The sequence below is a fragment of the Coloeus monedula genome (assembly GCF_965178545.1).
Source record: "Coloeus monedula genome assembly, chromosome: 9".
Classification (NCBI taxonomy): Eukaryota; Metazoa; Chordata; class Aves; order Passeriformes; family Corvidae; genus Coloeus; species Coloeus monedula.
Genome location: NC_138789.1, coordinates 17,310,133 through 17,335,938, shown reverse-complemented (window position 1 = coordinate 17,335,938; position 25,806 = coordinate 17,310,133). Strand labels below are relative to the sequence as shown.

Sequence of the window (25,806 nt, the reverse complement as noted above, 5' to 3'; positions counted from 1 at the left end):
TTAAGTATTAATAAAAAATAGATTATGCAAATATATGCTGCGGTTACATAATCATGAATGGGAAGAGGTGTATATACACACAGTGACACAAGACACGACCCATAAACCTCAGTGTATTACAGAATTTAAAAAGTATGAATTCCAACATGGGCACTATATTATTGGGATTAGATGTGCTACCAGAGTGCGTCTGTTTAATTTACAGTGTTTTCACAGCATATAAACTGACTTATGAAGGCATTTCTGGGATTTTTCAAATCTTTGACTCCAAAGCCTTTGGTTCAACCACTACCTTCCCGTACAGACAGAAAGCAGTACTGGGAGCCAGCTGAGAATCATTTCAGTTATAAGCTATTATTCTTTACATAAAAATATTTTATTTTAATTATACTATAAACCTTTATATTAATATAATTTTGGTTGGTTGGTGATTGGTTTGGATTTTCCATATGAATTCTATTTCTACTTATAGGAAGGGATGTTTCAGGGTCTGTTTATATCCAGCACTACAATGCTACAAAAGGTTCTTTCTTCTTTTGGGGTATGTTACAAGAAAGGCTGAAGATCAGACAGTAGGCAAAGTATGGCATTCACCATATCTTCTGGTACAATGGTCACACCCCCTCTTCTTAATTCTCAGAGATTGGGCTCATGGCAGGCTTTAATTTCTTTTTCAGCCTGAGACAATTCTTGAGCCTGACAATCTTATGGCTCCAGTACTTTTACTAGTGACCATTCTGCTGTCTAGCCCACTTCTGAGGACAGCTACTGTTTGATACTGTTCTTCCAACACAGCTCCTCAACCCTTGCAACTGATTTTATCAGAATGCATTGATATATATCTCTACTCACTGTGCATGCTTTGAATTCATCTTCAGCATGCCCAGTGCCAGTATCTTGCTTCTAATTAAGCCTGTGTGCTAAGGTATGGCTTTCCTTACCTGAGCCAGATATATCAGTTTATCCCAAGCCCAAAACCCTGACAACGCTTTTGGCTCTGAATAGTAGTTGTAGAGAGGGACCTGATTTCCTACTAGGGCCAGCTATTGAAGCTTCCAATAAAGACAGGGCAGACAGCCTGCATGTAGTAATTTCTTAAAATGGCAACAGCAGTCTCCAAAATTCGGCTATTAACACCTTCTAGAATGCCAAAAATATTTCCAGAGTTTGTCCCAAACAGTACGTAACAGGCCTACAGCATGCAGAGAAAGGGAATATCAAGAAAGGGAGAAACTCAGTAGTGTTTTAAGAGTAGTAGAATACTGTAGAATTTGGAAAGCATGGAGTTCCAGGTTGTGATCCATTAAATGAATTTATTTATACATTAAAGTACAAAATGGGAAAAACATTATCTGAACTAGAGTTTTATATTAAGTATACAATCATGCAGTAGAACAGATCTTCCTCTTGAATAAGTGTACTAATGACGAGTTGAAGAGTTATTTTCTTTCTCTCCGTCACATTGACCACTAAACACTCATGAAAGAGGAAGAACATTAAAAGTGAGAACTGAAACACCAGATCCAGTGCCCCACATGTGCCAAGCAGCCCATCTGCTAGCGGTGGAAGTACCAGCTACTTAAGGGTTTTTCCTAAGAAGTAGTACTACTCTGTTTGGGGCTCCTCAGGAAAGGAGCAACTAAAAGTAGGTTTCCAATATCCTACAAGATCACTCTAACCCATGGAGGTTAAAGGTGGGAGTCTTGTTCCTCTTCCATCCAGCCATTTTCTGAAGGAAAAGCAGTGCCAAGGATGTCAGACAATGTAACAGAAAGCAGCACTTTCCTCTCTGGCAGGCGAGGCTCACATGTCAGGGGCAGCAGCAGGCTGCAAGCTTCAGGGAAGAACTAGCAGTATTTTGATTTGGGAAGAGTTAAGACTGACTTGATGGCTGTCCATTCCAGCCTGAACATACTACACATCCAGGGCTTTACTGGGGAACATCGCAGCTGAGGTAATGCTTCTGCTACAAGCTCAGGCACCACTGCTTTCAGTTTTTTGGCATCTCTTCTTGTAGAACTCCATCAACGGGAACTGCTGGAACTTAGCGCCAATGGAAGTTATGAAATGAAATAATTGCTTCTGTACATTCCAATTAAAAATTTTTGATGGTGATTTCTTTTTACATATGCTAAATTGATATCACAATAAATTTTAATCAGCACTTACATGACTATAATCAGCTTTTATCAGGCCATATAGTACTGAGCATTGAAAGAGAGACTTGTGGGACTTTTATATACCAGTAACACTAAGTTTAGGAAATGGAAACAAACTTGTCATATAGCTTTTATATGGAAACACTTATACTGATGTGTAAGCGACAATACAAGCTGAAAAAGGTAAAATGATTCGAGAAAAGGAAACACACACAATACCTTTCAGACCCTGTTCTTATCAGGATAAAAGGTACAATAGGAACTTTACACAGCCTGGGTTTTGTTTTGGTTTTAATTCCTGTAATCTGACCGGCATGTAAGCAAGATTGCTTTAATTGTTAGTTATTTCCCTTCTCTGGAATTCACTTCTTGTCATAATGCCATAGGATTTCCTCTGACTTTATCAAATTCAGCCACACATTACTTACTATTTGGATTATGACATAAATTACTTAACTGAACGATCAGGATAATTTTCAAGCTGGGTATATTAAGTTGTTGCCAATGATGCCACAATGTAAATGTTTTCTAATTCCTGGCCATGTCAAAGGTCCTTTCTTTTCTTCTTGAACATTCAAAAATCATGATGAGAGATATTAAAATAATGGAAATTACTAAAAGTAGAACTATTTTCCCCTAATTTGCTTGATTACTGCTACTGAGCTTTGCTACTGTACTCAAGGTCTCCAAAAACTTGTCATGTTTTGGTGCTATTGCCTGGTTGCATCTCAGCAAATGTTTATCCAAACACCTTTTAATAAACAGCCTTTTTTTCTGCACGACTTCTTAAAAATTCATCCCTAGCTTACATTTCGACGGTCTATCCGAAAACTGTTTTTCGTGAGGACAAGGTTTGACTTACAAAACTCAGGACACAAGAAACAGGAGCGGGACTTGTCCTCCCTGAGCCGCGTCCGAGGGGGCCAGTCCCCGGGACAGGCCGGTTCGCAGTCCCTCGGAGGGGCAGGATTTTCACGCGTGGAGCGCGGACAGACGTGCCCGTGGGGCCACCTCCGCCCGCCCGAGCGGGCTCTGTCGGTGCCGCCCACCCTGCTAGGGACTCTTTACGGCAAAGGCCACGGCCGGCTCCGAGAGTCTCCCTAGCCCAGGGCTGGCGGGCGGGCTGACCCAGCCCCGAAACCCTGGGCTGCCCGGGACGAAGGTTCTGACGGGCCACCAGGGCCAACCCTCCCCTTCCACCCCGCCCGCCATCCCCTCAGCGCGGGCCGGGGCCGGGGCCCGGGCGAGGCAGACCGGGGCTGGGGGAGGAAGGAGGTCGGGGCGGAGCGGGGCCGGGGCGGGGCGGGGCGGGGCGGGGCGGCCGCCGGCGCCGCTCACCCGGCCGATCCGGGCCCTGGGCTGACGCCGCGGCCCCGCCAATCCGCTGCGGCCGGGCCGGGCCCGGCACCGCCCCCGGCGGCTCCCACAGGGACGGGCCGGAGCGGCCGTCGCCGCTGCGGGTGCCGGGGCTGAGTCAGCGCCCCCGCCCAAGATGAACATCATGGATTTCAATGTGAAGAAGCTGGCGGCTGACGCGGGCACCTTCCTGAGCCGTGCCGTGCAGGTACGGACCGTCCGCCTCTGCTGGGGCCTCGCCGGGACGAGGTTTTGCCGGGGCAGCCGCAGCCGGGGACGCCCCAGCTGGAGCCGAGGCCGCGGGTGGCTCCGCTGGGCCGCCGCCGCTGGGCCCGGCGCGGGGCGCTGGCTGGGGCGCTCGGCTCCGCCCCGGGGGCCGGGAGGGGCCGGGCCCGCCGTGGGCTCCCAGCTCGGAGGGAGCGCCAGGACCGGCTGCGCCGGCGGGGGCGAGGCCGGAGCAGTGTCCGGGCTGGGTGGCGATGGGCTGCTGCGAGCTGCTTCCTCCAGCCGGCCCCTTCGGCCGCGGCTGGGCAGGCCCGGCGGTTCGCCAGGCTGGCTGTACAACAGCAGCCTCGGGGGCCTGGCGGGGGCGAGACAGCCCAAGGTCAGACGGGCAAAGAGGGGAGAAGGCGCCAGCACTGGGGGGGACGAGGTGCGCAGGCATCGGCTGCCGGGAGATACTGCCGGACTTTGTGCATGTAAAGGACAAAGGTGTGTCTTGCTTGAAATAAGCAGCTGGGTTTTACTGGCTGCTAGAAATGTGTCCTTATCGCTGCCTGATCGGTAAAAGTCGAGGTCTGATGTGACACATCAAAGTCCGGTATGTGTCTGCTTAGGCTTTTTGTTTTGTTTTACCTTTCGTATCGTTTTTAAGCTTGTTTGATAGCCCATTGTCTGCGATTCGGTCTTCCCCTTTCTTCGCAGTAAGGGCACTATAACTGTCTTTTGTTCCTTAGCGCTTGTCTTGAGCCGTAATCACCTTTGTTTATATAATCAAACTTGAACAGATCTCCTCTATGGAGACGGACATCCAAGCAGTGTATAGTAATCCACTTTGGGTTCTTGCGAGTTCTCGCTGGGTCACAGTCAGGTTTGGAACGTGATTAGCATTGTTATCTGGTCTGATGTATTGCCCTAAATCTCAATATTCAAGCAGAACCAGTGATCAGCAGCACAGCAGAGCTCTGAAAATGCAAACGCTTCAAAAAACATTGTTGTTCAAATTTAAATGAACTTAGAGCAGTCATTGTGGCTTCTCTTTGTGATGGAGGTATTTCCATGCTTCCCCCACTACTCCTGGCTTCTTCCAGGTCTACCTGCTTCCCAGACCGACTCTTCCTTTCCAGCCTTCACTTTCTTTTTTCTTGTTGGACACGGGAAAAAAAAGGAGATGCAGTTTCACCCTTCATTATAAGATCTTGTGATGGGACTTTGTGATTTAATTTAAGTCTGTATGTGAAATTATGGTCTTCACTAAGCAATCTTCACACTGCTGAGAAGATCTATGGAAATATTAATAGGAAATATTAATAACTTTGTATACAAATACTTTTGTCTGTAATAGTAAAGAATAATTCCAGAACTATTTTTACTGTATTGTAATGAATCAGTACAAAGTTTTTGAGAACACCTGGCATAGTTTTAAAAGCATTTTGAACAGTAGTAGTAGTACATCCATGAATAAATTCCCTTCTTCCCTATATGGCAGCTTAATTTCTCATGAATGCAGTTTGCTTTTATGTAGAACTGCAAATGCCAGAAGCATTTATCAAGATGTGCATGCTATCAAAGTTGGTTAATCTTCATGTGGAAATGAAAACAAACTTGGACAATGGAATTTACCTCTATTGTATTCTGTTTCTTACTGGCCACCAAAGAACTTGTTAAGAATGAAGTTGGACAGTCAGGATGTTTCCAGTCGTTTTAAGTTTCTAATTGGTAAATTTGTTAGAGTCTTAATCATAAGAGAGATTCTCCTGAAAATGCCTGACTTTGAACTACGGGCTGTCAAGGGATGAGATCATCATTGTGAGGAACTACTGCTATGAAGAGAGGCGGGCAAAGCCCTCACTTCCGGCTTAGCTTGGTTCCCTGATGTGAAACGTGTAGCTTCTCCCTGTCTGGGATTGAAGAACAAAATGCTTGTGGATTAGTAAGACTTGGCATGAATTTTGTATCAAGTGAAATGAATTGTCTGATGGATTTATCTGGCTAAATGAAGTTATACTGTACTTCACTGAAGTCACAGCTTGGACGAGAGCAGCAGAGGTCATCTTACTGTTTCTGTAAGGAATAACAGGATCAGTTATATGTAAACAGTTTATCAAACACTGATTTGTCTTATTCTAAAAAGTGAAAGACCCCCCCACCCCCAAAGATATGTATTTCACAACTTCCCAAGAAAGTTTGTTTTAGCTTTTAATCCTTTTCTTTAGAAGCTTTCTTTAATGTCTAATTATATTTTAAATCTTCTTACTGAAGATTAAACTCCCTGTTTTTGTCCTGTTTCCTCCAGACAGGACATTTTTTTCTATATATTCAAGGTAGCTGCAGTGGGAATCTGTTTTGTCTTCAGGTTTTACACTGGGAGAATTTACAAACAATTACTAAATATACAAGATTGAAGTTATCTTTTAATTTTCTTTATTACCTCTGGACTTTCTTTCATTTTGGTTTATGTTTTAAAACACAATGCAAAGTTGGACAAAATGCTTCATGTGAGAATTCTCAGTATCAAGTTGAGCACAGGATTTCTTCATAATATTATAAATTACCTTTTTCATCTTGGTCTAATTAACATCCTCCTGCCCCTTTTTTTACCTGATAGTATAGATGTGTTGGTGAACTTAATACATTTCAAATTTGTCCTTAGATTTTTATTGATGACTGGGTAATGGTGATATCTTTTAAGATGTCATCTTCAAGCTAATATAAGTGACTGTTTTAAATTTCTCCTGGAAAATTATTTCTATGAACTTGAATATTTTTAACCTAACTTGCAGTTCACAGAAGAAAAGCTTGGTCAAGCAGAGAAGACAGAACTGGATGCTCATCTGGAGAACCTTCTCAGCAAAGCAGAATGCACTAAATTGTGGACAGAAAAAATAATGAAGCAAACAGAAGTATTATTGCAGCCAAATCCAAGTAAGGAGCCCTTCAGGTTTTTGTTTTCAACTTTTGAATTAGTAGATATGCCAGTGTAAGTATTTACTGCAATAACTATTGCGTAAGTTAGGACAAAATATAGCAGTTTTAAAATCTGAAGGCTGCAGTAATGGAAAGCACTTTTTGAAGAGCTGGTAAGAATTGGAGACACTACCAATTGCTGGTACTTCCTTAACCTTTCAAATGGGGAAAACTTTATACAGAGCTTTTTAAACTGTTGTATTGGTTCCATACTCTGCTCAGTCTCAGGTTGATGGATTTTTTGAATTGTTTACTGTTTAATTGAATTTCCCACTCTAATTCCAGGTATCTTGGGTAGCTGTAAGTACTCTGAAGTTCTTCATGAGGTAGATACAATGGTTCAAGAAACTTAATTACTATTTCCTTACTTAAACTCCCAGCACAATACAAATCAGCTCGAAGCAGGCAAGATGAACTAAAATACCTGTCTTTAACAATTCCATTACTAAGAATTAATACCCTACTTGTACAGTACAAAAAAGTGTCAAATACAATTTCATCACTGTTGAGTCTCTTACTGTAACAGTAACAGAAAAAAATGTGGGCAGAAGAAATGAAGTTTTATGGTGTGTTAATTTTATTTCTTTCTGAAATTGCTGCTATGAGTAGTAATGTTGAGGAGATCAGCTTCAGAGTCATCCTCCAGTTGTACTAGAGTTTGGAGCTGTAGGAATTTGCTTAGTGCATAGATCTAGATTTTAAGTCAAGACCTGGTATCTAGTCAGTGGGTGAATTACTTTACTGAAAAAATCTAAACCTCCTTTAGGTTTGCTTAAATGATAAAATTACAATACTGCTACTACCTCTGCACTGAAAGCATAAATATTCTCCTTGTAGTGACATACTGAGCTAGGGTTTATTAGTAAAGGTAAATCATAGATACTGCTAACACTTTTCTAATGCCAAGTAGATAAATTCTTTATTACAGAGATGTTTAAAGTATTACTTACGAAGTGTGTTGCATCTTTCAGTTCCATGAAAACAGTATTTCAAGAATAAACCAACTAAACCTGTGGGAAGGATGTAGTAGAACTTGCAGAATATTCTAGCTCAAATTTCTACTTCTGTCTAGGCCAGAGGGAATAGTTGTCTTTTTCATTCAATTCAGTATTTATAATATGCATTAGACTTTTTCAGAAACTTGTAAGCTTAGAATATTGAAGCACTAACTGGAGGCTAGTGGAAGTGTATAAAGAAGTTTCATTGCAAGGGTAATATATGGTAGTATCTCAGTTCTGCTCACCAGTCCATTTTCTGATGGCTAAAAATACTCAGCGTTGAGCAGTGGTCTTTATGAATGTAACTTCAGCTGTTTGGAGAGCTGCTTTTGGTGGTTGTTAATGGAGTGAGCCTGTCTGGGGGAGGAAAAATGAGTTTCAATCCCATTTATAATTGTACCTATAGATCAGACCCATGTAATAGTCCAGTAATTTTAGATTACTTTTCTGTTCTTTTGTGATTTAGTAAAACATAAATATTATGACTTGAGTAACGAAAACAAATAACTTCTGATTCTTTTTGATTCACCCTTGTGGCCAGGGAATGGTACCCATAATTGTCTATCTTAGATTAATTTTTGTGACCTTCACAAGAAACTAGTTAGTTATTCCACTGCTGTTGAAAGTTGTCTAATTAACAAGTAGTATTAAAGTGGCAGGTTTGTTCACTGGAAAGCTTCTTTGTGGTTGACTGTACTATTGCAGGCTGAAACTAGTTCATACCAACTGTACAACTAGATGGGAAACAGAAGCAGTTGGTCAGAGAAATTTGGTATTGTGTCTGAGGAATTTGCTTTTTCAGTTACAGAGTTCCTGTTTAGGTGCGTGAGGCCTTTCCACCTAAGGAGCTCACTGTGGCTTAGTATTATGTTTGATGGGTAGTAATGCTCACATAGTCTCAACAAGTTTTTCTGATAGTTTTGTTGCCCAAACTAAAAAAATATGGGAATACGAAATGAAACATTTTCTAATATCTTTTAATGGTTTCTTTCAGAGTGTTTCAAGGGAGCATGGGGTATAGGAAAGAGGATATAATTTCTGGGGCTATCAAACTTTCAGAATATCTTAATAGGGAACTTACAGTAGCTGTTGAACTTAATTCCTACACTGCTAATTCTAGTGAGCAATTTTGATGATTTTTTTCTGGAGGGGGAATAAAAGACTTTGGTTTTTTTAAGGAGAGGTGTTCTGTTATTGCTCTTACTGTGAAGACTTCTGATGAAATTCTGAAAAGCTGTATAACTATGCTAAAGGAGAAGAAAAGTATAATTTTTCACTTTCCCATATGGCTCAAATATTTGAACATGGCATGGCAAACATGGAATACAGTCTGTTTCCAAGAACAGGATCTTCAGTTTAACATTGTTCACTTAACGTTGAGTTTAATAGCTGGATTTTGAAATTCTTTTTTTGTTTGTTTGTTTCCCTTTCTGACTTGTGCTTTGAATGACAGTAATTATTTCAAATAAACATTTTTTAGATGCCAGAATAGAAGAATTTGTCTATGAGAAGCTGGACCGCAAAGCACCAAGTCGGATGAATAATCCGGAGTTACTAGGCCAGTATATGATTGATGCTGGGAATGAATTTGGCCCAGGAACAGCCTATGGTAAGAAGTAAAATACAGATACAGGCTTTTTTAACAATATAAAATTACATTTCTTCTCTTCCTCTAGATAAAACAGTTTAATGACATTTGTATCAGTTAGAGTTGACTTGCTGTATAACTGAGCTTTAGGAGATCAATGATGCGGTTTCTATTCAAATCTAGAAACAGAACCTGTGGTTGGAATGGTATCCATCTTCATGGATGGATAATTATCTTACCAGAACAACTAATTTTGGAGTTTAGTTTCCTTGTTAAAGGAACACATCTGCACATCTGACAGTATTTATTGATTTTATTTGTTGTTTGGGGTGAAAATGTTACCTGAAATTGACTTCTGTGGTAAGAAACCTCTCTACAGTATTCTTGCTTTCCTTAATATATAATATTTTGATAAGGGTAATAGTGTGGAACATAGTCTAAATTTTATTCCTTCTCTAGTAAATTTATATACCTATGACAGGATGGTTGGGGGTATTATCTCTAATATTTTTACAGTATGCCTGTAAGTACAACTCTATTTGATATTTCTACAATGTGTTCTCATTGAAATCTTGCCTTGACCTGTGATTGTTCATAATAAAAATGGTTTGGCTTGGTGTTTGTGTGGTTGTTTATTTTGGTGTGAGGTTTTTGCTTGTTTTTATGTTGGGTTTTTTTGGTGTTTGGTTTGTTTTGGAGGTTTTTTTGGTTTTGTTGGTTTTTTTTTTTCCTTTCGAAGGCCCTGGTCATGGCATTGGATTATATTTCAAACTGCTGGCCTAAACTTTCCTGACTGTAGCAACCTGTTTTGTTAACCTCCTGCCTGAACCATATGACTAACATTTTTTCCTTTACAGGAAATGCACTCATTAAATGTGGAGAAACACAAAAGCGAATTGGGACAGCAGACAGAGAACTAATTCAAACTTCTGCTATAAACTTTCTCACTCCCCTAAGAAACTTTATTGAAGGAGACTACAAGACTATTACTGTAAGTTGAATTGTATATTCTTCAGTATTTTACACCAATTGTAACTGTCAGTCTTCAAAAGATAGTAGTAGATAATGGTACATTATTACTTTCCTTGGGGTAATATAGAAAAATTCAAGTGAAATTTGTGCCTTTGGTGTATTTTCTGTTCTTTTGCCAAGGTAAAAACAAACTAATGATTAAAACATTTGTTTGGTAGGTATTGTTCTATTAGAAGTATGCATATTGAGTATAAACTGTGTGAGAATAATTAGGATCTAATTCTCTCTCTCTCTTCAACTGAAGAACTTTTTTTTATATGCTACTTTGTTAAAAGCATTTCCAAGTAGATAGTCTTTTGCTTGTGAGTGTGTGTACCCATTCTCACAAACTAACCTAACTCGCTTTCAGAAAGAACGTAAACTGTTACAAAATAAAAGACTGGATTTGGATGCTGCAAAAACCAGACTGAAGAAGGCAAAAGTTGCAGAAGCTCGAGCTGCAGTAAGTAGAGGGTTTTTTCTGAGTTTGTCCATAACTTTCAGATTTACTGATATCATCTTGACTGCTTGGTTATGTTTCCAGTCCTAGCTTCTTACCCTGGTTGTTTTTCTAGATACTTTTGTAAGAAATGCCTTAGTGGAACACAAGGAAATGGAAGTGAGTTGCTGATTAAGGTGTTAGTCTTCTACTTTTAAATATTCCATCAAGTTGAACTTGCTTATCTCTTCTTGCTGTATGCTAGATGAGCCTATACTGCTAAAAAATTACTTGCTACAACCTGCCAATATGGGTTTAAATACAAATGCTTGAATCTCTGCAAATGTTGAAGCATATATATAATTGCTTTCAACTGATAAACCTATCTATACTTAACTTCTCTATGTCAAAAATATTTGTGGTTTATCTATTGCTTACTATTTCACACCACCAAACAGAGGTGAGACTCTTTAATTCATATCACTTCTGAGTCCCTCAAAAAATGCTTGTTCAAGGAGATTAAATTGGAACAAAAAAGTTACTGCTTTTTAAACTCTTAATATGCTCTAAATGAAGGAATAGACTGTTGACTGCATGTAGTTTCATCAGGATATATTTACAGTACCTTCATAGCTGTCTTTTTGACTGCATTCCTAAAAGTGCAGCAGTTAATGATGGACAGTGGAGTGATTTTTCCGATAAGGGTTAATACAGTAGGGGTCATGCAAATAAAGAAATCCAGACAATTTAAATACACAGGGACAGTGTACATGATGGAGAGGCAGAAGAAGGACTGTCAGATTTTGCTGGCTTTTCCAAATGGACATTTGTCCTGAAAGATCTCAGAGGCATCATCTTGAACTTTGGTAATAAAGTGTCTCGCATCTTCGGGATCACGATCCATCTAAAAACCAGCATAATCTACCTGACAGATCTGCTCTTTTGTCTCAATCCATGTCATGCACACTGTCCCTGTGTATTTAAACCATTTGTATTTTTAAGTCTGTGCATGCATTTTTTCCCTTACGCAAATTCTATGCAAAAAGAGTTACTTCTCTGTTTGTCAAGCTTTCTTAATTTGTAAGATGAACAATGGAGAACAGAGAAGGGTTTTGATCAGCAAGTAGTGCAACTTAGAAGCAAAAGATAGAGCATTGGAGAATAAACAATTCCTTTGCTTGACTTTGTTCACAGTGAAGTTAGAAAAAAGAGTGTTTTTATTATTAGCTTCCTTTGTAGTGTGGTAGCAGGTATGTACCTTACGTTCTAAAGCAATGAAAAGACCATAAGGAATTGTTCCCCTTGAGCCTAGTATTAAAATAATGTATATATATTATGCTTCAGTTTTAGTTCCATCAGCAGTGCAGTCATGCAGAGGTTGGTGCCAATTGCTGCTGCTGCTACTTGATCCTAACTATTCAATACAGCAGGTGTGCAGTTTTATGCACAAGTATTTATTTAGTGCTGGAAGAGCATGACACTCTAAACCTCTTCACTATTTTGCCTATGCTTTATTTTTAATTACACTTTGACAGTAGTGTGCATGTTAAAGAAGTACCAGAATGTAGAATTCCAGCAGAAATAAAAAAATTGCTCCTCTATTTTATCCTCTGCAATATAGAAGTGAGAACTAACCTGCATGTAGGTGTGATGCAAATGGGTCATATTCTGCTGGCTCCCTGATGTATAAAGGAAGAAACCTAACAAACAGGGCTGGACTGATAGGTTAGTGAAGTGTGTTGAGTTATGATGCAAATTTTTATGTTTTACTATTTTCTTTGACAGGTTAAAGTGATACATTTTATCTACATATTACATACTTTTATAACTGGGAAAAATAATATTTGAAAATTACTTGTCCCATGCTTACTGTACAACTGCAACAGCTTAGATCAGTGTTTAAAATCAAAATTTAAGCTGTTCTGTTTACCTATATTCACTTCACAGTCTTGGTTAAACTTGCAGTGCTTTGTGACATTAACCTATTTACCTGCTATATTCACAGTGTTGTAACTTGCTTTTGTTTTTTATCTATACATTTAAGCAACTAAACACCTCTCAGCCTGAAGAGAATAACATTATGGTAAATGTCTCTTACATGCTCAACTTGCTGCATGTAAAATGGCTAAAGGTTTGTTGGCCTCCTGTGTTCATTCATTTTCCTGTCAAATGTTTCCTCTTGCTATCCAGTTCATTTTGGTCTTGTTTCAGATGTTTTCCATTCTAAAATGGATTGGTATAATGCACTAAATATGCTTATGTCAGTACAGCAATACACAGTATTTGAAATACACAGTATTTGAAATACACAGTATTATATTCTAATCTCTGTGATTCTGTGAATGTAAACTTAGGATACAGAGGAGTTGATTTTGCAATTCTGAAATTGTTTTCAGCTATTGGAGGAAAGGAATTATTTAGTTTTCCTATCTTTTTAATATGAGTACAAGTGAATTATGTAGAACAGCCAGGAATATATAGAAATTATTCCCTTCAAGCAATGTGTTACAAAGAACTGCAACTGAGTAATGTCACAGAAGCTAATGGCTTAACTTAGAGTACAATATATCCTAAACTTGTTGCAAGGACTCCTTAGTGCAGCTGGTTTTAGCACCATAGTTGTGAAAGTGGAAGAGAAAGGGATCAGTTAGCTATGTACAGCATAGACTGTGCTGTCCAGCCTGTTCTGGTTGGGCTTTGGATCTGCACAGCATATTGGGTCTCATCTCAATTTAGTATTCCAGATTTCTCATCTGTGATCAGATGAAAAATGGTTATCAGGATAAACTTGTTTGTTACAGTTTGCTCCTGCAACCTTTATACACATTTCTTCCTACTACTGATTGTGTCATCATCTTACAATGGCAGAAGATGAAGATTAAAGAAGAACAACATTGCAAGAGGGAATTGGAAGAGCAAGCTGAAGTAATTAACTTTTAGACTAAATCCCTTGCAGTTCTATGATTTTGCTATGCTGCTTGCTACTACTCTAATACTCAATTTGAGATACCTCTGTAGCATTTTTAATTAAATTTAGGTTTCAGTAAAAGTGCTTGTGAAATAGAAAACTGGTAATGAAATTAGCAAGAGAAAGCATTCATCTGTTTCAGTGTAAAAATGATAATAGCTTTCCATAGTTTTCCATTATTATAACGCGTTAAGGTAACTTAAGTTCCTCCTAAGGTAATTTAGTCTGTCTGATTCATGTCATTTTTTTTAGTAGTTATGTCTTGCGTTGTAGTAGCTTGTTTTAAGCAGATTCTTGTAATATATACGAATTCTACAAGTCACTCTCTCTTCAGTATCTAACTTGTTTCACAGATGTAGTGCTATCCATATTCGCAATAGATTCATTGTATATGAAGGGCTTTGGGCAACTGACTTGTAGCACTCCTCAAATCCCTGTGAAGTTCTCAGGACAGAAAAGTAGTTAAAAGCCAAAGTGTGATTACATACTGTAATGGAGTACCACCAATGTCTAAGTTTGTATGTTTTTATTTTTTCCTCCCCCACTCTTAATGCTGACTAGATATGGGCTGAGGAAGTGACGAAAGTAAGTAAACCATTAAAAAATTGCAGATTTCTGAAATCATAATTTGTGCTGGTCTGCTGTAATAAAGAATATTACATGTTGTTGATTTCAGTCTGATGCTAGCAGCCTGATGCATTATATCAGAATACACTGGGCCTCTCCAGGGCCTTTCAGGCTGCAGGGGCAAAACAATGCCTGGGGTTTGTTTTATAGTAAGCTGTTTCTGGCTGTCATTTAGTATCAGTACCATATGATTCTCATGTGACAAGATACAATAGAAAGATAACTACAGGACTTTTCTCAAAATTTACTGGTATGGTATCCTGTTAACAAGCTTATTTGAGAATTTTCAGAAATACTTGGGTCTAGTAATCTAAACTCTCCTGAAAACAGTGATCTTCAAGTTTTACCCAGGACATGGAACATCCCACCCTTCCTCTCAGTGTCACTACATCTTCAGCAGCTGAAGTTAGGGGGTAGGCACATCTGAAAATTCCGCCTGGCCTGCAAGCTAGTTTATAAACTTAGCATTAGCCTTGGGATGGGGGTTGCAGTGTTCTCTGCCATACCATCCCTTGCACAGGGACAAATTCAGAGGAGTTAATGGAATAGCTGCTCCAGTGCCATGAGAAGGGCTGTTCTTAGGTTCACTGGCTCTGCCAAACCAGGATTGGCAACAGGCTGTGAGGGGGTGCACTAACAGTGAAGGAGGGATTTCTTAGTGGATTTCTGTAGAGGAGGGGTAATTAAAATTTTGTCAATAGAAGGAGAGCAGGGTTGGAGTGTGGTTTTTAAAGGGGAACTAGTTAGGCAGCTGTCGGAGTTGTAGGGAGAAGCTGGGGATATGCAGCTTCAAGTGAAATCTTGGGAGTTGTGGGAGTTGCTCTTCCAACTTTCTGTGAGTTATAGTACAAACAAGTGAGGATGAGTGTGAGTTCGGAGGGAAGGAGGCATTTAAAGTAAAAGGAGGGGTTAACTGTGAAAGGAGCCTTAGGTCAACTTGTATCCCAAAGTTTGAGAATTATTTTATTAATTAAGTAAAGTAACGTTTGGAAGCAGCAAATCTGTCTGCATACTTGGTCCTATTTTGGGGAAAAAAATGGCAGGAAAGGAATACTGTTGTAATGAAAACTCATCTTGAAGCTATTTGCTTTTCAGAGACAAGGACAAGCAATTTTAGGATAGTGAAGCTTAACAGATTGTGTCTTGGAAAGAAGAAATACTACAAAGTGCTTAACTACAGCATAAAGTAGACTAAAAACTCTAGCTCTTGTAATAAATTATGTAATTCGAGGTTCCCTTTTTTATTTAGTATATAAATAGCAGAGACTATTGAGAAGAAACTACAACATTATGTACTGCCAACGGAGCAGTAATCCATCCACATTTCTAAAGGCAGTCTGTCCTGTGTTTGAGAGTTGGAGGAGGAGATTCATAAAAGTTTTCAGTTTAAATACAAGAGGCTTCCCGTCAAAGATTTCAGCCCGTCAGTCATCTTTGGATCAATTACAGGCTGCGGTTTTTTGAGTTAGAGTATTAAAGATGTGCATGGTGGCAATGACAAACCTTCTTTAGTTTAGCTTCCTCTAACTCTGCATTTCAGAAGGAATATTAAATACTAGGGACAGCTATATATCCACTACCAGTGTTTACTAAAAGCATGTGTAGTAAAACAACATCAGGAGGGTGATTTTATTTCATATGCTTTTATTTGTTGTCTCTTCGCTGCAGGATTGCACAGTATTTCTGAGAGTATTTCCTGTATTCCTATGTGAAATCTGGGGAGATTATTTATGTATGAATACTCAGATTCAAAACCTGGGCTCATATTCTGACGTTGCAGAGCAAGTACCATTTTGAGGGATCTTCATGAGACATACCTAGGGAGGCCTTTTAATGGTCTTAAAAACACAGTACAGCTGCAGCTGGAAAGTTTCATTTTGTGTTTTTGAGCTCTTAACTCTATTCAGAAACAAAGATGATGAGGCCATAAACTTCTCAGGTTAAAAGTCAGCTGGTTTTCACCTTTATCCTAAGGTGTAGAATAGATATGCTGTCCTGCTACTGTTCACCTAGCTGTACTGAAAATAGGGGTGGGCAAAACTGATTAAACACATTGTCACGTAATTTAGTTCATGTAAATCTATAAAACCAGTACATTGGGCTTTTGTAAATGCATTTTAAATCACTCTGTACTGGCTATGTTAATATGTGTTACCACATTACTTGCTTTTCCTTTGCTTACAGAAAGTAGTTGATTTGCTAGAATGTTGTTGAAACAAATATAATTATTCTGATGGATATGTCCCCGTCTTGTAAGTTTCTATTCTCATGTATTTAATTACCTGACAGGGAGACAGAAACACATTAGCAACTGCTGAGTTCAGGGAAACACGACAGAAAACTATTTCTCTCCAGATAAAAGATTTACTTATTGTTTTGATGTTTTTTTAAAAGAAAATTAAGATGCTGCTTTTCTTCCCCTCTCGGCTATCAGATTAGCTTTTTTCATCTCTTTGTTCTTGTATTTCTCTCAAAGACTGACAGATGGATTTCACCGATACTAATTCAGATTTAATCAGAAAATTCCAAGCAAAGATTCTTTCCTCAAAAAACTTTGAAAACTTATTAGTTTGGAACTTGATATAAACACTGTTTTCAGTTTCAAGTAAGAAGCACACAGTTCTCTCTAGCTGCTTCCTCACTGTTTAGTTACTGTGTAAGCCCTTCCAGCTGCAGTGACTTCAGATGGAAATACATTTCTTAGGTAACTGTATCATTCTTCTGTGCTCTTTTCTGAGATTCCATGTGACTTTCATACTGATTAACATCAGTTGAATGCAAGAACAGAATGTTTGCAAGCACATAAAATGCCTTTGAAACCAGTGTTTTACTGGTATAACCTGAAAATATATTTCCTCCTTTGTTGAGAATAGCAACTGCTGCATCTTGGACTTCATGTAGATTTTTTGCCCTTGGGTTTGTTTTTAGAAACAAGGCACTAAATGAATATAAGCATTGAGGCAAGGTAATCCACATTCCAGGCTGAGGACATTATGTCTTGGAACAATGCATCTTAGATATTAGAGCACATAATTCTGTGTATGTGTGTTTAGTGTCCCTTTTTCTTTACCCCTATTCCCACCCCTCCCCCCCCTGCTGCCAAAGTACTCTTAAGTAATTTTGGCTGTGCTATATTGAAGTAATTTAAAACCAGTGTAACACTGATACCTTGCTTTAAAATTGTTGAGAACTATATATAGTTATAGTTTTTTATATATATATATTCCCTATATATAAGGAATACGTTTGAATTATTGAAATATGAAACTTGTATTACATCATTTCAATAGAAATTTTACTCTGATTGTAACACCAAGTATTAGAATATTTAGTATAATTCAGATTTATTTATTTTCAAAGATTCCTTGATTACAAGCTCCAGAAATAGTTGTAGTAGTTTGGTGGTCAGTATAAGACATTAAATTATGATACATCGTGATAAAACTTAACATCAAAGGTTTACGTACAGCTGATTGCTGTGCAGTTACCTGGCAAAAATAATGTGAGATTTACCCTGAATTATTTCATCAGTGACCTGTTAAGTTGATGTATAGGAAAAAATTACATTATTCTTGGCTGCCACTAGTATGTTGACAAAACCCCTGGTGCAGACATGGTTATGCCAGTGAACACTTGGTTTGTTATTGGGAGAGGTGGGGTAATACTGCTGGCAAAGAAATGCCTTTCTTTTGCATATGTAGTAGGTGTCTGATCATAAAACTGCTTGCTGTGTACACAGGGCCTCAACATTTCTGAACCCAGAATGCAATTACTATTTTTGCCTAGTAAAGATCTGCAAAGAAAAAGCCTATTTCAAACACCTGAGCTTGTGATGAATGCATTTGTGTGAGCAGTTCTGCATCAGACGGGACTGTCGCAGTGGGCACGTGTAGCACAGAGCATTGTACCAGTACCTGATGTGCATTCTTACTTTTAGTCTGAACAGGAAGTGCGAATTACTCAGAGTGAGTTTGACCGTCAAGCAGAGATTACCAGACTGCTGCTGGAAGGAATCAGCAGCACACATGTGAGTACCCAAAGGGTGTTGGGGAAAGTCAGTATCAGGGCACCTTCTAAAAATAGCTGCAGTAAACTACCTGGGAACTCTGGTGTATGAGTTTTCACTTCATGGCATTAAAGCATCAAACCACAAGGATTTTTAATTTTTTTCAATTTTAAATTTAATTTTTTTAATTAGTATCCACTGAATTTAACTTTACTTTCCCATTAACATTCAGAATGCAGGACCTTTCATTTTCATTCTTTATACCGAGCTTCCCATTCATCAGATCAATTGAGTGTTGAAACGGAAAAAATGCTTGCTTGAGTATGCTCATATTTGTGACATTTCATTGTGTTTACCTGGTAAATCCAGGCACTATGCCCATCTGGTGTTTATCCCTAAGTGCCACTATTGGCATTAGCACCTGACGAGGTGTGTAGTCCTTCTAAGGCAGCATGGTTCCCTTGCAGGCTAAACACTTGAATTCTTTGCTGTGTTACAGGCACATCATCTCCGCTGTCTGAATGACTTTGTCGAAGCTCAGATGACCTATTATGCACAATGTTACCAATATATGTTGGATCTCCAGAAACAACTTGGAAGGTAGTAGTACTGTATAAACTTCAGGAAAAAGCTCAGTTTTTAGTAAGTGCTTATGAATAGTAGGAAAACTTACACTGGTATAACAGTGATGAGCACACGGGCATGCTGGACTGAAAGGAAGTAAATCTGTTCTCAGGTAATTAATATGTAATTACCCAGTGCAACTAGTTCCCTAAGCCTACACACAGCACTAATGCCTTTTGAGGGTTGATCTACTGAGATTTTATATATTGTGTAATAGAGGAAGGTGAGCCCTTGGTAACCTCATTTAATGTGACAAAAAGGAATTTCTAGAGATTTATTTGTAATCATTCAGTTGTCTTAAGCTTCATGCTACTAGACTGCTGTGCAATGTGGAAGAAGTTTTTATACTTCCTATAAATTCCTGTTGCCTCTTAATTCGCTATAGGTCATTATCTGATTTTCAATGAAACCCTGTTCTCCACTCTTAACTGAGTTGCCAGCATAGATACTGTATAGGGGGAAATCTACTTCATACTATCTATTATCCAGAGCACACACAGTGGAATGAACAAGTTTATCTTGTTTTACTGTTTCATGGGTTTAGCATTTTTAAAGTAAGAGAAGAAACTGACGTTAGTTTGTTCTCTTAATCCCTTTTTGTGTGATTGGTGAGAATGTAGCGAGATCTGCATAGTTACACTTCATAAAGTTTCCCTATTCTAATTCTTCACAAATCAGCCTGTTTCAGAGTTATACAGATCCTGTTATTTACGTGAGTGTATGTACTGAAGAATTGTCTGTACTTAGAAGTTTACTGTAGTGTCTGTTCTAGGTAACTGTCTCTGAGATATCTCTGTTTATGTTTTCCCTGACAAGGAAGTAAAAAGTGTTCTTGAGTCTTATCCTTTTCCTGACTTGCAACTTCCTGTGGCATTTGATTTCCTCAGTTTGTTTAAATGTGTAGTTTAAAGGCTTTCTTAAGTCTTGAAAAAGACCTTAAACTAGTAAACTGTAGTTTAAAGTATTTAAAACTTTGATCTAAAAAAAAGCTACACCCTTAAAGTTACATCCCAATCTAATACATTCCAAATATTCAACTATAAAATGTGGTAGCACATAAATACAAGTTGTAGAATTGTAAGCTTGAAAACCAACATTTGCTGTATGAAGGAAAAGGAACTTTTTAATTAGAAATTAAGTGAAATATATTTACACAACTATACATGTGCTCTTATCCTAGTGCATTTACCAAATAGAAAGCCTTAAGCATAATACCCTTAATCTAAGGAAGAACATGTTCCTGTTTAAGTTCTGCTTTAGGATGTGTAGCTTGTCTTTGTTTAAAATTTGTGTAAACTGATACCAGGTATAAAAATGTGCGTTTGAAGAAAATAGTGCCTTTAGGAAAACAGAAGGATGTATCTTTATGTGGCTGTGATCTTACTAGTATTTTTAATAAAATTACTATGACTGGTAGAAGACCAAAAGCATGGAAGCATTGCAGAATTCTAAATGCCTCTAACAGTGAAATGAAGTTTCTGTGTGGATTAAAATAGTTATGGTATTAAATCTTGGGCGTGTCTTTCCTTCCTTGTGCAAGGAAATCCCACTGAAGTATAACAGAGAGCACTGGGACAGGGTCTGAAGTTATGCTCCTTGCTTTGGAAGAGTGTCTCCATTGATAGGGATGTGGTGTGTAGCACTTGCATTAAATAAGCAGATGAGTAGGGTTTCTGTTCTGTGCTCCCTATGTTATGCAGGCAGATACAGACCAAATAAACAACTTAGGCTGCTCAGCTAGATCTTGCTTGTGTCTGCCAGTGCTGTGTTGGTTAACACATAGTGCTGAGTTACACATCTTTTCACATATCTAAGAATGGTATTGTGCAATATTCTCACATGAAGGCCAAGAACTGTGAAGGACTTAGTTTCGTTTTGAGGTTGTTGATGGACCGAAGGCATTCAGCCTCTAAGTGAGATTAGTTTGTTGCTTGAAACAGAAACCTGGTTCTCAGAGGAGATGCATATTATGTTTTACCTGGGTCAGAATCCGGGGCATAAACCCCTTCCTAGTTCACGTTGAGACTATTCAAGTTCCAAAGCTGAGCAGTCAGCTGATGTACTCTCCAGAGGCAGCTGTACCAAAGGTGGGGGGAAGCTCCGTTCTGAGTTTTACTCAGTTCTCTTTATATAAATAGACATGTTTTTATGGATGTTTCGCTTCAAGGGAACACCAACTGCTTAGCTCTGTACTGCCTTTCCCTCCTGTGGGGCTGGATTGATTCTTTAAATCAAATCTCCCTTTTTTATTTTCAGTTCCTCAGAATGAACTAAACAAATCTATTTCAAATATTCTGGTACTCTGGCTGCTTTTTTTCTTCTGATAACTGCTTTTGCTCTGAAGTTTCTCAGCTTCCCTGACAGACAAATGTAAGCTTTGGCATAATTATTTTTTCAGATTATCCATCACTACAAGCTGGGAAATTCCTCCTGTTACTCAAGTATTCAAAAAAAAAAAAACGAAAAAAACAAAAAACCAACCCAAACCAGACAACCTCCTTATAGCTGAAGCCTTCCACTAAAATGCTTTATATATGACTTTGCAGAAAGAGTGACACTTAATGCCCCACTGATTGACAGAGCGGTTATAAAGTTTTGGCTTTCTGTTCCACTGACTGTACAAACCAGTGACCCTTTGAAGTGAGCAGAATGACTTACAAGTAATTACTGTGCTAACTGAGAACAGGTTTAGCAGTATATTAAACAGTCATTTAGCAATATTGAGAAACAGCTGATCGTCATTTAAAATTAAATCCCTCTGGTTGAATGCCCACTAATCAAGTAATAAATACATCATGAGGCACAGCTGAGTTATACCTACAGAAATGTGGGACCTGGTTTTGGTTCCCTTTATTCTGCTTGTTTGATTTGTTCAGGGAATATGGTGAACTAGTTTGAAAAACTAATCTAGCAAATGAAAAAAAAAATTGGTGGCATTGGAGTTTCTGCTTGGTGAGTTGAACCAGCTCGTTATGGTCAAGTGGGGTCAAGGTAAACCAGAGGGGGAAGTGAGACCTCCTCCTTTGCACAGTAGTAAGCTGCTAACTAAATTCAGAACAGGGTCTTGAAAGTCTTCCCAATTTTTACACGCAATTCAGTGACTGTCAAGGGGCTAGTGCTGTCCTTCATATTACACTACTGCTCTTTCCCTTCAGTCAGATACAATTGCGTGACTGCAAAGTGAACATGTTTAAAAAGCTGTTCTCATGGCAAGTAAGCAATTTTCCTAATACTTGGTTAGTTCAGATTCTTGAATTAAAAGCAGCAGATTGCTAGATCTGACTCAAATGATAGAGAATGAACATTGATGTGGAAAAGGGGTACTGGAGTGGGTCCGCCCTGTTCAGTGGCGCTGTGCATTTACCAGTTTAAGTACAGTGTGAACCTGTAACCTTGTGTGCAGGACTGCTGTAGCTGTTGCAGATTTGAGCTACATTAATTCCACTGTCATCATTGTCACGAGCCAAAAATTAGTTCCTGTGTTGATGGGTTTAGTTTTTACCTGCATCAGCTCCTCCTTATGGTCATACGAGCACCAGTAATGTTGCAGGCATGATTATGGGAATATACTGATCTGGATTTGCATGGGTAAAGTTGCCACTGAACAGCACCTTCAGAAAGAATCTTACTGGGGAGCAGAGGTGGGAAGGGATGAGATCAGACGGTTTTCTGGTGGGTTCATGTGCTAGATCTTATGTCAAAAGAGTAGGCAAACAAAAGGAGGGAGGGAGGAGGTAATATGTCCATATCCTAGATGTTTATGAAAAAGCATCTATGGAGAAGGACTGATGAGGAAAGTTACATGTAGGAATTCACTGGTCAAAAGAATGGAGAGAAATGCAATTACAGTTCCATGTCATCATGACTCAGTCTAACTCCTAGGTGCTGGCCCTTTTTTAAAACCTTCATTGACCTACTCTTTAACACTCGTCTGGATTCTACCTTACAACCAAGTAAGGTAGCAAAGGGACAAGAAATTGCTACATCAGCTGCTAAATAAGTTTAACCTGCCATGGAACTGCCTCCCAGGATGTGGGGCAGAGTGACATGAGATAGTCTCAGAGCTCATCATTGCTGTTCTGTTCTTCCTACTCCACTGCCCCAAAATCTCTTGCTGCTTTGCTCTCCTTTCTGCTCCTTCAGTGTTTCAGTCATGTTATTCTGTGCTTTCCCTTGTATCTGCTTGGTTACTTGTAACAGTTTTTTGTGACAGAGCTCATTAACTAAGTAGGAGATTATACCCTTTTTTTCTCCTCTTTTCCAGCCAGGTTAATGGATTTAATTGACTTCATGGGAGGGTCTGGCAAGCACTACGGCTGGCACTGAGCAAGTAGCAGCCTGACCTAGAAATGAGGAGCTTAAGTTGATAAAAGTTGATTTTTACTGTAAAAAATTTTTTTGTTTTACAGCGCTAAGTTAGCTGAATCAGTGAACTGATTTAGATTACAGAAATAGTTGTGTGATTTTTCTTGCTTTCAGAGGGAGGCTGTGTTTCTAAGTTGTATTATATTTCCCTGATCTGGTTCGTCAGCACAATCTTTTGTGTAACCACATAACTGAGGAATGAGCAGGAGGAGGTGGAGGCTACTTTTCCTGGCAGAGCTGTCAAAAGAAATGTTTATCAAAATACAGTCTGAATTAAGTTTGACCAACAGTGCTTTTTTGGTTTTGCCTTTTTTTTAAGAGGCAGATTCAAAGGTTTTTTTAAGGTGGCAGTATTTTTTTTTTTAAATATATTGATTTGATTTATGCTACTTATCAGGAACAAGTATCTTTATTTATGTCATACAACTCTCAGTGCTATTCTGTTACTGCTATCTGCTGGTGTTTATTGCTGATAAAAATAAGAATGCTAGTTTAGGCATGGGAGCATGTATAATGCCCTGTGTAAAACAGATTCACTCAGAAGACTTGTTTTTTTCTCTCACAGCTTTCCATCCACTTTCCTCTCTAACAACAATCAGTCTTCCACAACTCCTGTGCAGAGTGTTTCTACTCCCTCAGTCTTGGCCTCAGCCTCTGCTTCATTGCCTTCAGTAAGCAACTCAATCGTTACTTCAGGCCTAAGTGAACTGAAGTCATCAAGTGGCAGCAGGAAAGCCAGAGTTCTCTATGATTATGATGCTGCAAACAGCAGTGAATTATCACTACTTGCAGATGAGGTAAGAGTTTTCTATCTACCTTGATCATTTGAAAGTGAAAATGGGAATGCTTGTGAATAGCCAATTAAGATGTGCTACATCAAAAAGTTTTTGTAGTTGATTTTTTAAAATTAAGTTTCAATAATACCCTTGAAGCATTGTCCTGTACCTATATATCCTAATATTCTGTAGTGAGAGTCAACATTTGTTATACCATCTTAGCTTGCAAGAACATTTGCTAGACAGTCAAGATGCAGGCCTACTGTCTACTTTTCACCACACCTTTGGCACTATGATCAATATGATTAGTCTTTCAAACGTTGAATATTGCAATTTGGGAAGAATATGAAAATACAACTACTGCTTGCTTTGATGGTGAAGGTTGTGTTGTGTTTACTCCTGTTCTGGTTCAGTTGCAGTCATAAGTCAGAGAGTATGCAAAGCAGATGGAGATAGATGATGAAGCACAGTGCTGGAACAGAGTTTCACCTGGTAATGTGACTGTAGCTTAATGATGAAGAAGAAATTCTGAAAAAAAAAATCAGATTTTGGGGTTTTAAATGTGCATTACTTCAGTATTTCTATTTGACTCTTTTCTTATTTAGCGAGTGACTTAGATAGAAGCTGTGGGCTCAGATTTTCTGTGAAGATAGAGCACATCAACACCATCTGTCTTTCTGTCATGCACTCCAAAGAAGTTTCTTTTAGATTGCCTGTTAAGGCTGAGGGTGGATACACAAGATTTAAAGATAAAACATAATAGAAAAGAAACTGTAATGAATAGAATTTCAACAGAAAAAAGGTACTTCAAAATACACTACTGTGTCTATTCTTTTCCATGGGCCAGTGAAATAATTTTTATGAGCATTAGGTTATGTTCTATGGATGCTCATTTTAAATGCTCTGTTTAACCTGGTTAGTCTCAATTCTAAGACATTGGAAATCACATGAAGATATACTGTAACTCTCTTCCCTGCAAACAAAGTTTATAATAATGTGTTTCTCTTTTTTCAGGTGATAACAGTGTACAGTATCCCTGGCATGGATTCAGACTGGCTGATGGGTGAAAGGGGAAATCAGAAAGGCAAAGTGCCTATTACTTATTTAGAACTGCTAAACTAAATGGTCGGCCTGAATAGAGACTGTCAATTATGGCAACTCCATATTTATATACAATTAACGTTATGTAAGCAGGTTTATGTGTCTTCCATGTTATTGTCTTGAGGGACAAATACCAGCCATTAAAAACTGGCTTTTCTGCCAGCATGGTTGCACGGTCAATACTCTATTCAAACTTAATGTGTTTAAAGCTTTTACTTCATGTGCCAAGAACGTTTCCTACAGATTTGTTTCTACTGAAGTTTTCACTAATACAAGCTTCTACTTTTGAGTAATCTAGATTGAAAGCAGGAGGTACTGTTTTCTACTGAAATTTTTCATTAATGGCAAAGCTTTTCTTCACATAAAATAAACTTATTGTGAACCGATGCAGGTGTAGTGCATGTTATTTGAATAACCAAAACCGACGTGGAACATAAACAGTGTGATTCTGTTCCCAACACTTGTGGAGCTCGGATATGCTGAGGCACACATGGCTTCTGCTGAGTGTCTCGTGTATTAAGTCACCTCTGAAAACTTAAGGCAAGTTCCCAGTATGCTGAGATTTTAAACTGTACCTAGGTGGATTGGCACAAACTAGGGAC

The 25,806-nt window shown here is 38.7% G+C and overlaps 1 protein-coding gene across 1 annotated transcript; it reads left to right on the top strand.

The window, feature by feature from the left end:
- Positions 1-3,549: 3,549 nt before the first annotated feature.
- Positions 3,550-25,590, top strand: SH3GLB1 (SH3 domain containing GRB2 like, endophilin B1). The gene is made up of 9 exons (XM_082287467.1): positions 3,550-3,723; positions 6,518-6,659; positions 9,180-9,308; positions 10,145-10,278; positions 10,669-10,761; positions 18,270-18,359; positions 18,838-18,938; positions 23,893-24,124; positions 25,118-25,590. Exons 1-9 carry the CDS (start codon positions 3,652-3,654, stop codon positions 25,223-25,225), a joined length of 1,101 nt encoding a protein of 366 aa, XP_082143593.1. The 5' UTR covers positions 3,550-3,651; the 3' UTR covers positions 25,226-25,590.
- The last annotated feature ends 216 nt before the right edge of the window (positions 25,591-25,806 follow it).

What these genes read in the sequence shown, in the direction of transcription:
- SH3GLB1 (XM_082287467.1), top strand. Translation starts at nt 3,652, where the DNA reads ATGAACATCATGGATTTCAATGTGAAGAAGCTGGCGGCTGACGCGGGC. An exon ending in ATTATTGCAGCCAAATCCAA is followed by an intron (nt 6,660 to 9,179) that starts GTAAGGAGCCCT and finishes AACATTTTTTAG; the next exon opens with ATGCCAGAATAGAAGAATTT. An exon ending in TATCACTACTTGCAGATGAG is followed by an intron (nt 24,125 to 25,117) that starts GTAAGAGTTTTC and finishes CTCTTTTTTCAG; the next exon opens with GTGATAACAGTGTACAGTAT.